The sequence below is a fragment of the Tupaia chinensis genome, unplaced genomic scaffold (genome assembly GCF_000334495.1).
Source record: "Tupaia chinensis unplaced genomic scaffold, TupChi_1.0 Scaffold000451_2, whole genome shotgun sequence".
Classification (NCBI taxonomy): Eukaryota; Metazoa; Chordata; class Mammalia; order Scandentia; family Tupaiidae; genus Tupaia; species Tupaia belangeri.
In genome coordinates this window covers 2721698-2732262 of record NW_006159958.1, presented here as the reverse complement: position 1 = coordinate 2732262, position 10565 = coordinate 2721698, and the positions used below count along the sequence as shown (strand labels likewise).

Here is a 10565-nt window from a genome sequence, read left to right as displayed (position 1 = left end):
CCCGGGCGGCAGCCTGCAGCCGAGGCCGGCGCGGGGCGAGCGGAGCTGGGCTCGCGCGGAGTCGCCGGTCCTCACGCCATCGGGGCGGGGCTCCCTCCCAGGGCCGGCCCCGGCGGCCCCACGTGCGGCCCGATTCCCGCCCCTGCACGCCCTGACCTGCTTCGCACCTCTTAACGCAGTGACGATGGCAGCCTTTTCATCTACCTCGATTAGACCATAACCCCCCGGGGCAGGGCTGTGTCCGACTCACGCATACTCCTGGCTCTTGCAAAGGGTCCTGCCGGGGGGTGCCCCGAAAGCACCTGTTGCATGGCGAGGTGGGGCTGCTCAACCATGATGACAGTGGATAACGAAGGTGAGAGAGAATGTAAAATCGTGCACCGGCCTTTAAACTGGAGGATAAATTCAGCTCTGTGGATTTGGCCCACACTGTGTCTTACTGGATCCTTTTTTTTTTTTTTTTTGGTGAGAGGTTTTTGCTATAGGGCGCGTGCGATCGCCAGACAAACAGAGAGAGACAGAGAGACAGAAAGCGAGAAATCACCCCCGGGGGGATGGTCATGCCGCAATCCCTTCTCCATTCTCCTCTCCGGATCTTTGGGCACCCACGCACATGTGCCCTCACCAGAGAGACAGAAAGCGAGAAATCATCCCACGGCGGGATGGCCATGCTGCAATCCCTTCTCTTCCATTCTCTCGGGCTCTTGGGCACGCACACACACATGCGCCTGGTGTGAGTTTAAGCCACTGGGTCCAGGACTCGAACCACCGTCAACTACATGGGAGTTCAGCGACATAGCCATTACGCTAAGTGCTAGTCCCAGAGAAGAGTTGATAGTGCTAAATTCTTATGTCTCAGCCATCAGAGAGAGCTTCCTGGAGGCAGAGTGAGCAGTTCCAGCTTCCTGCCCAGGAGAGAACTGCACGAGACAAAGGACATTCACTCGGGAGGACATACAGAAACCCCATAGTTGGTTGCCCAACCACAGAGAGCCGAAGTCCTTGTTTGCAGGTCATTGCGAAGTTAAAGAGTAATTCAGGGTTATCAGAACGGATTGAATTGAGGCTAACCCTCACCTGTTGCAACAATGGATGTGACGGAAACGATGGAGTCAATGGCACAGCTTTCTCCTTCATGAACCTGCTGGCTGGCAGGCCTGACACGTCACAGGTCTGTGGTCAACAGTCACCTTATCCAGTGCCCCATGCCAGATGTCAGAGAAGTTCCCCACGGCACTGCAAGCCTAGGTCCTAATAAAATGGAGCCCTGCCCTTTCTCATTGTTGAGGTTCTGCCTTCTTGTTAGAGAAGCATACAGGTGAGGCAATTGGGCCAGTGGAAGGACTCCAGGTGACAGGTGCAGGCACTGAGGCTGAGCCTCTGCGTGGAGGACCCACAGTCTAGGAAGGTCTGTGGGCCCCCTGAGATGAACTAATTTATACTATACCCCTAAATGGCATCAGCACGCACTGTACCAGCTCAGCCTTCCCAAGGCCTAAAGCCCCAGCCTCCATGCTGCTTTCCTTCAAGTTAGGATGTCCAAAGCCCCTGTGGGAGGACATCCAGTGTATTCATTCTGTACTGTGACGATGCCGACGGAGCTGGGGCAGACATGACTCTGGCTCCATTGTGGCCCCGTCCGCTCAGCAAGCATGTCAGAGATCAGAGGGCAACATAGACTTGGGAGAGGACGAGGTAGGTATGGAGCTGCCCAGGAGCCCAGAGGAGGAGCAGAGCAATGAGAAGCCTTTCAGATACAGGCGAACCTATATCAAGCACTAACCTCAGCTGGGCCCAGCGTTAAATGCTTTCTGTGCATTACCTGTCTTCGCCTCACAACAGCAGGGTATTATTCCCATTTCACAGATGAAGGCAGGCACAGTGAGGTTAAGTAACGGGGTGGGTAACTAGGAATGGGAACTTTAGTTGAATCTTAAAGATGAGGAAGAGGTGGGTGTGACACTTTAGAAGTGCTTGGTACATTTTTTTTTTTTTTCTTTTTTTGGAGAGGTTTTGCTATAGGGCACGTGTGCTCTCCAGACAGACACAGAGACAGAGAGACAAAGCGAGAAATCACCCCCGAGGGGGGATGGCCACGCCACGATCCCTTCACCTCCATTCTCCTCTCGGGATCTTGGGCATGCATGCACACACTCCCAGCATGAGTTTAAGCCACCGGGTCCGGTACTCAAACCCCAGTCAACTACGTGGGAGTCCAGCGACATAGCCATTATGCTAACTGTTGGTCCCCAGAAGTGCTTGGTGCATGTCTACTGAGTGAGTTGACGAATGCGTGAATAAGGAAAGGTGTAAATGGTCAGGGAGTCGTGGGGGTCGGAGTGGGTTGCAGGTAGACAGAGACAAGCTATCAGAACTGAGTCTGAGAAGGTCTGTGGGAAGGGTGAAGCTGCTGAACCGGTTGTTGACTATAGCTAGAGGCTTCCCGCTTGGCTGTCACCTAGCTACCTCCTACTCTTCCCATGTGACTAGGTGTGGTCATATGTTAGCCGCAGGGAACATTTTGGTTCCCAGGAACGATCACATTCGGTTATTTACTGTAACTTGCAGTGACAGGGCAAGGTCCAGGAGGACAGGCCTTTTCATTCTTGGCTTGTCAAGACCTTCCAAAGCTCTTCTGGCACCTGGAGAACCGCACAGCAGTCTGGAGCTTACCCTGCAGGAGCATAGCCATGGTGCTCTGGGGTCCAGTGCTAGGAGTCCTGCTGGTGGTTATTGCAGGGTACCTGTGCCTACCGGGGCTGTTTCGACAGCAGAGGCCCCACGAGCCACCTCTGGATAAGGGGCCCTGGCCCTGGCTGGGCCATGTCATACCCTTCCGGAAAAATATGTTTGAATTCTTGAAGCACATGCGAGCCAAGCACGGGGATGTGTTCACTGTGCAGCTAGGGGGCCAGTACTTCACCTTTGTCATGGATCCCCTTTCCTTCGGCCCCATCCTCAAGGATGTGGAAAGAAAACTGGACTTCGTGCAGTATGCAGAAGAGCTGGTGCTGAAGGTATTTGGGTACAGTGCAGGGCAGGGGGACCACCAGATGATCCGCTCAGCCAGCACTAAGTATCTGATGGGGGATGGCTTGAAGGATCTCAATAAGGCCATGCTGAACTGCCTGTCCTTGGTGATGCTGGGGCCCACCGGCCGGAGTCGAGGTGCTGACCGCTGGCAGGAGGACAGCCTCTTTCACTTCTGCTATCGCATTTTGTTCAAGGCTGGCTTCCTGAGCTTGTTTGGCTGCACAGAGGACAAGGAGCAGGACCTGCTGCAGGCCGAGGAGCTATTCGTGCAGTTCCGCAAGTTCGACCTTCTCTTCCCTCGGTTTGTCTACTCCCTGCTGTGGCCCCGGGAGTGGCTAGCTGTGGGCCAACTCCAGCAGCTCTTTCACAAGATGCTGTCTGTGGAACACTTCCCAGAGAGGGACGGTGTAAGCAGCTGGATACACTACATGCTTCGGCATCTGAGAGAGGGGGGCGTCACCCCAGCTATGCAGGACAAGTTCAACTTCATGATGCTGTGGGCCTCCCAGGGGAACACAGGGCCTACCTCATTCTGGGCCCTCTTGTTCCTCTTGAAGCACCCAGAAGCCATGCAGGCTGTGAGGGAAGAGGCCACTCAGGTCTTGCGTGAGGCCAGGCTAGAGGCCAACCAGTACTTTGTCTTCGAATTGAGTGCCTTGCAATGCACTCCAGTGCTGGACAGTGTGATCCAGGAGACGCTGCGCCTGGGGGCAGCCCCCACCCTCTACAGGAGAGTGCACGAAGACTACACCCTGAAGACGGCCAGTGAGAAGGAGTACCTGTTCCGCCATGGAGACGTCGTGGCCCTCTTCCCCTACCTCTCCGTGCACATGGACCCTGAAATCCACCCCGACCCCACTGCCTTCAAGTACAATCGCTTCCTCAACCCCAATGGCAGCCGAAAAGTGGATTTCTACAAGGCGGGCAAGAAGATCCACCACTACACCATGCCTTGGGGCGCAGGAGTCTCCGTCTGCCCGGGGAGGTTCTTTGCCTTCAGTGAGATGAAGCTGTTTGTCCTACTCATGGTCAGATACTTTGACCTGGAGCTGGTGGATCCTGACACTCCCGTGCCCCCTATGGACCCGCAGCGCTGGGGTTTTGGCACCATCCAACCCAGCCACAGTGTGCGTTTTCGCTACCGCCTCCAGCCTACGGAGTGAGCTCAGTCAGTCCAGCTGCTGGCCTGGCCAGAGGGGCTTGCTTGGGATCTCCTACCTCCTCTCACCCCTCTGCAGCCACAGTCCCCCACTGACTGGCCCTCCCTCTGGTTCTGAGGCACCCTCTACCTCTGTTCTGATTGTTTCTTACGCCCTGACCTCCTTGTCATCTCTCTTTAAAGCATCATCTCTCCTGAGAAGTTTTGCAGAACCCTCCTCCCTCAGGAAGTCCAGTGGAAGGGGAATCTGTGGGCAATTCAGTTTTGGAGATGCTGTCTGCCTCGAGCAGTCCTGCTGTGTAGAGACTTGTTTCCGTGAGTAACGTGGCATCTGTCACATGCGAGCCGTCACCCTCCTACCCCGTTGTGTTTTCTCCCCAATAATGTTCCATCCTGTAGAATTGAGGTTCTAGAACAGTGTCATCCAGTAGAAATTTGAGCGAGTCAGGGGCATCATCTTTCATTTCCTAGGACACGCATTTTAAAAAGCCAAAAGAAACATGAAATTCATTTGTAGAATGTATTCGACTTAACCCGGTAGAGCCAAAATGTTAGCATTTCAACACACAATCAATTTAAAGCATATTAGTGACATATTTGTACAATCTTTTTTCCACCCTGTTGGAATCAGGAATGTACTTTATTCTTACAGTACTTCTTGGTTCAGACTAGCCACCTCCCATAGGCTCATTAACCCCAAGTGGCTAGGCGCTCCCACACTAAAGAGCCCAGGTTCAGAGAAATGCAGCCTTTGGTATTGGAGTGATGTAAGGTCCCATCTCGGTGTCCTTGTCTCCTTTCTGTTCTCCCCCCTTGGGGTGGTCTTGGCCCTCCCTTGGTTTCCACAACCACTGCTGAGCTCAGAGCTTTCACCTACCCCCCTCCTGCTCTCTGCATGGGAGTCTCGTAACACCTCTGACTCAGCTTGACCCATGCACAACTTAGCCTCTGCCCTGAGTCACTCTGTCCTCCTGATTTCCCTGCCTCTCCCTGCTCAGCACACTGTCACCCACCAGGCTCCCCGTGGGAGATCCAGAGGCGCCTTCTCCTCCTCCTCTCTCCTGTCAGCTCAGCCCCCTCTGAAAGTGTCCACCCTGACCTGACTGCCATTCTTACACCTGTGCCCTCTACACTCCTGTCCATCCAGGCCTTTCAGGCCCTCTGTTCACACTGCTACCAGAGGTGTCTTTTCAAAAGTGTATTCATTCATGTTTCACATGCGAGAGAGAAAGAGAGAGAGAGATAGGCAGCACCCCCAGTAGACAGGGTCTCCATGCCACAATCTGCCCCAGCCCCAGCCAGCTGAGATCGAAGGCATTCATGCTGGACATGCTCAGAGAGGCCTCATGACCTTTCCTTTTTCCCTACATTGGTCCAGTTGCACCACCGCCATCACAGTTCAGCTTTGCCAACTTTCTCCAATAGAACCACCCCTAAAGTAGAGGCAGTGCTTGTACTACCAGCCCCAGTGCTACTACTCCTGGAAGCCTTCCTGGATTTTGCTCACCCCACCCTCTCGCCAGAAATGGCCTCCACCCTGGAGCTCCCCCAGTACTGGATGGATCCCAACACCTGTTATGTGTGATTGCTTCCTGCCTTTTTGTTTTTTCCTCCTGCTCCCTGCCCCAGACTGGGGCATGTTCTCTTATTCATCCATCTCTGACCCCCAAGTCTCTAAACGTGGATTAAATTGTGGAAACCTGACTTCTAATCTCAGCTAGTTTTCTTTGTGTCTTCAAATCATTTCCTCTCCCTCCCTGGCCTCAGCTTTTGGCATACGAAGCTGGCACAGTTCCTATTGCCAGGCCTGCTCAGCAGGGCCAGGAGAGGGTGAGAGAGGGTATCTCTGCCAGAGCTGCGTCTGACTGATGCCTGGCCCTGGCCGGAACTGGGACAGGATGGAGAATGACTATGGGAGCTGGACAGAGGGTCTTGGGGAAAGTAGACCAGCATGGACTCCCCAGCCAGGACCAGCTAGTGGGCCTCTCTCCTACTCCTCTCCCACCTCTTCGGTCGCTTCCTTTCTCCTGAGCCTTTCTGTTATGCCCTGTATTTTGTCAGGATAACAGGATATTAGAGTGATTAGGGACCTGAGCTGGGGGGTAGGAGTCCCCAACTCACTGTGTGACCCCAAGCCAGGGCCTGCTTTTCTCTGGGTTTACCTGTCCTCAAACAATGATGTCTGCTTAGAGTCTGCTGGAGCTCTGCCGGGCTAGGAGAAGCTAGAGTAGCTCATCCCGTTCCACAAGGGCAAGGAGCCCAAGGAGAAGAGTCAGGCTGGGGACGCAAGAGGAGAAGAGGCTAGAAAGCAGGCAGTCTGCCATGGGGAGCTTGCCTAGCCCTGGGCATGGGGGCGGAGGGTAGAGTGGGAAGGGGTCTTCATAAATCTAGGGCCTACCCAGACCTTGGTGCTGTGTCACCTTCTCTGCCCCGCACCTAAGGGAATATGGACATAGGGGTAGGCAGGAGCAGGGATGAGGGCCTGAATCTACAAAATCAGGACCAGGAAGTCTCAACTGTGCAGACCTCGGTGGGCCATCATGGGCCTCAGAGGGCATGCTTGGGATGGAGGGGCACCTCAGTGGATCAGGAGTGAAGCCGCAGAGGGTGTGCTTGGGATGGAAGGGGACCTCAGTGGATCAGGAGTGAGGCCTCAGAGGGTGTGCTTGGGATGGAAGGGGACCTCAGTGGATCAGGAGTGAAGTGCCTATGAGTGTACCATCTCACAGTTGGGGGTGTCCACTGAAGCAATGGGCCTCTCAAGAAGCAGTGAGCACCCCAGCATAGGTTGTGCGTGTAAAAGCCCACTGCTTACCTGTTGGCAGGGGAGGGGCCCATGATACTGTGGTTGAGACCCCCTGCACCCAGAGTGCTGGGGACAGTGTGGTGGAGCCCTCACGGCAGTAAGAAGACTGAGACAGTAAGAATGCCCTGACTCAGAAGTTCTGCCCCTAATCCCTCATTTCTTTTCTTTCTAAACAAGATTATTATTTTTTCTTTCTAAAGTTTATTTCTTCCATGAGAGAGAGAGACAGACAGGCAAGCAGAGTCCTCACACCAGGGTCCACCCCCAGTCTCAGGGCACAGGCATGCACCCATGTGCCGGCGTGTTCAGAGAGGTCCCAGAATGCAATCGTAGCACCTTTCCTGTGGGGCCAGTTGCCATGCCACTTGTATTATCACTTGGCCCTCAAGTCCTCCTTCCTGCACCAGATACTTTCTCCCTCTCATCAGGGCCTCAGAGGAAAAGCCTACTAAGTGTATCCTCTCTGAAGACAGCTAATAACAAAACAAGACCAGGGATGATTCTTAAATGGTGGAATTTCAGGCACCTGAGGCAGAGTGGATTATTTTTCACAGAGATTAACTGCTGCAAACATTCATATCCTACATCGCTGTGTGGCTAATGCCAGAACGATCTGCGTCTGGGCAATTTAAGAAAATAGAGGTTTATGTAGCTCTTGATTTTGGAAGCTGAGAAGTCTAAGAGCATGGTGCCTGCATCTGGTGAGGATCTTCTTGCTACACCACAACATGGCAGAGGGCAGGAGCACGTGTGTCTGTGTCCATGTGTCTCTGCTCTGGTCTCATTCCCTCTTCTTGAAACCCCCCAGGATTCAGAGGGGAGCTCCACCCTGATAACCTTATCTAATCCTCATTGTCCCCTGAAGGCTCTGCCTCTTAATCCCATGGTCGGATTAAGTTTCTGCCCTCTTAATACCTTCACAACGTCTCATCTTTCTTTTTCTTTTCTTTTCTTTTCTTTTCTTTTCTTTTCTTTTCTTTTCTTTTCTTTTTTAGTTTGCTATAGGGTGTGTGTGCTTGCCAGACAGAGAGAGAGAGAGAGAGAGAAAGTGAAAAATCACCCCTCATGTGGGATGGCTATGCTGCAATTCCTTCTTCACTCTCCTCTCAGTATTTAGGGCACACACACATGCACTGGCCAGCATATTTTTCAAGCTGCAGGATCCAGGACTCGAACCACACAGTCAGCCATGTGGTACCCAGCTGCCTTACTTTCCGCACCATGTTAACTTCTGTTGACCTGGCCCACCAAATTTTACCACATGAATTCTCAGGGGACACATTCAAACAATAGCAACTCGTATTCTACTTTGAGATGAAGGTGAGAGTAGCCTTGCCCACCAACAAAGCCATTTCTGGACTTCTGCTTGGGTCAGCTCTAGGGAAGAGTCCACCTTTCCTCAGGATCTAAGGACCAAGGGAATTCAGGAGTGCTTTCCTGAGACCTCTGGGAAGGGCTTGGGCAGTCATGGAGTCAAGCCTTGTCAGGCCTTTGGGAAGATAGGCAGTGGCAGGACAGACGGAGGTGAAGGCTGAAAGGTGAGGGTGAGGTGGAGCGCACCCTCTCTTGGCCTGGGCTGAGTTGGCGAGCACCGTACGGTCCTTCAGGCTTAGTTCTTGTCCACGTCTCCTTTGTTAGGGGGGCCCTCAACCCACCTTGCCCCAAGGTCATTCATGCCAGTCATCTCTTCTTGGGCAGTAAGCATGCTGTTCTCAGAGCAGCTGGACAACGAGGCCCGTGAAGCATCAGGTGCCAGGCGCCGTCGGAGCACCGCAGCCAGCAAAGCCTTCAGGTACTGGCGGAAGCGGCGACTGAAGAAGGTGTTCTCATTCCCTCTTCTTGAAACCCCCCAGGATTCAGAGGGGAGCTCCACCCTGATAACCTTATCTAATCCTCATTGTCCCCTGAAGGCTCTGCCTCTTAATCCCATGGTCGGATTAAGTTTCTGCCCTCTTAATACCTTCACAACGTCTCATCTTTCTTTTTCTTTTCTTTTCTTTTCTTTTCTTTTCTTTTCTTTTCTTTTCTTTTCTTTTCTTTTCTTTTCTTTTCTTTTTTAGTTTGCTATAGGGTGTGTGTGCTTGCCAGACAGAGAGAGAGAGAGAGAGAGAAAGTGAAAAATCACCCCTCATGTGGGATGGCTATGCTGCAATTCCTTCTTCACTCTCCTCTCAGTATTTAGGGCACACACACATGCACTGGCCAGCATATTTTTCAAGCTGCAGGATCCAGGACTCGAACCACACAGTCAGCCATGTGGTACCCAGCTGCCTTACTTTCCGCACCATGTTAACTTCTGTTGACCTGGCCCACCAAATTTTACCACATGAATTCTCAGGGGACACATTCAAACAATAGCAACTCGTATTCTACTTTGAGATGAAGGTGAGAGTAGCCTTGCCCACCAACAAAGCCATTTCTGGACTTCTGCTTGGGTCAGCTCTAGGGAAGAGTCCACCTTTCCTCAGGATCTAAGGACCAAGGGAATTCAGGAGTGCTTTCCTGAGACCTCTGGGAAGGGCTTGGGCAGTCATGGAGTCAAGCCTTGTCAGGCCTTTGGGAAGATAGGCAGTGGCAGGACAGACGGAGGTGAAGGCTGAAAGGTGAGGGTGAGGTGGAGCGCACCCTCTCTTGGCCTGGGCTGAGTTGGCGAGCACCGTACGGTCCTTCAGGCTTAGTTCTTGTCCACGTCTCCTTTGTTAGGGGGGCCCTCAACCCACCTTGCCCCAAGGTCATTCATGCCAGTCATCTCTTCTTGGGCAGTAAGCATGCTGTTCTCAGAGCAGCTGGACAACGAGGCCCGTGAAGCATCAGGTGCCAGGCGCCGTCGGAGCACCGCAGCCAGCAAAGCCTTCAGGTACTGGCGGAAGCGGCGACTGAAGAAGGTGTAGAGGATGGGGGTAAAGCAGCAGTGAAGGAAAGCGATGCTCTCGGTCACCTGCAGGGCGTAGTCCATGCGCTGGCTGACCTCACAGTCCCCGAAGACTTGCAGGTCCATCAGTGAGAGCAGAAACAAGACGAGGTTGTATGGGAACCAGAGCGCGAAGAAAGCCACCACCAGGGCGGCAGCCATCCTGAGAGCCCGGCCCTGGCCTGGGGGCCTCAGCCTGACCAGGACACAGCCAATGCGGGAATAGAAGAAGATCATGGTGAGGAGTGGAAGGAGAAAGCCCAGGAGGTTCTGAAGGAAGCGGAGGAAGAGCTTCCACACAGTAGCGTGCCCGCCGAAGTCTGCGTAGCAGTTCCACACTCCCTTGGGGTTTTCGTGCGTCTGTACAAAGACCATGTCGGGAATCGAGATAGCCAGGGCCACGGCCCACACTGCGGCAGCAAGGAGCAGGCTCCTGGCCCGGCTCCTCAGCCTGTGGTGGGGCTGAGCGTGAACGATTTCTAGGTACTTGTCCAGGCTCATGCAGCTAATGAAAAAGATGCCACTGTAAAAGTTAACAGTGTAGAGGGTACTCACCATCTTGCACAAGAAACTTCCGAAGACCCAATGCCAGGCCACAGAGATGCCCCAGAAGGGCAGGGTCACCACAAACAGGAGATTGGAGATGGCCAGGTTCA

At 53.4% G+C, this 10565-nt stretch overlaps 2 protein-coding genes across 4 annotated transcripts in view; one reads left to right on the top strand and one right to left on the bottom strand.

Moving 5' to 3' along the window:
• The first annotated feature begins 2514 nt into the window (after positions 1-2514).
• On the top strand, positions 2515-5896 carry CYP8B1 (cytochrome P450 family 8 subfamily B member 1). Its single transcript, XM_006155405.3, has one exon. The coding sequence runs from the start codon at positions 2691-2693 to the stop codon at positions 4194-4196; it is 1506 nt and encodes a 501-aa protein (XP_006155467.1). The 5' UTR covers positions 2515-2690; the 3' UTR covers positions 4197-5896.
• Positions 5897-9138: 3242 nt separating this feature from the next.
• The window catches only part of ACKR2 (atypical chemokine receptor 2), a 13609-nt gene continuing 12182 nt past the window's right edge, over positions 9139-10565 (bottom strand). For all 3 annotated transcript variants that reach the window (XM_027774540.1, XM_027774541.1, XM_027774539.1), the window contains one exon: positions 9139-10565. In XM_027774540.1, the coding sequence (XP_027630341.1) occupies positions 9673-10565 (893 nt within the window). In that variant the 3' untranslated portion in view covers positions 9139-9672.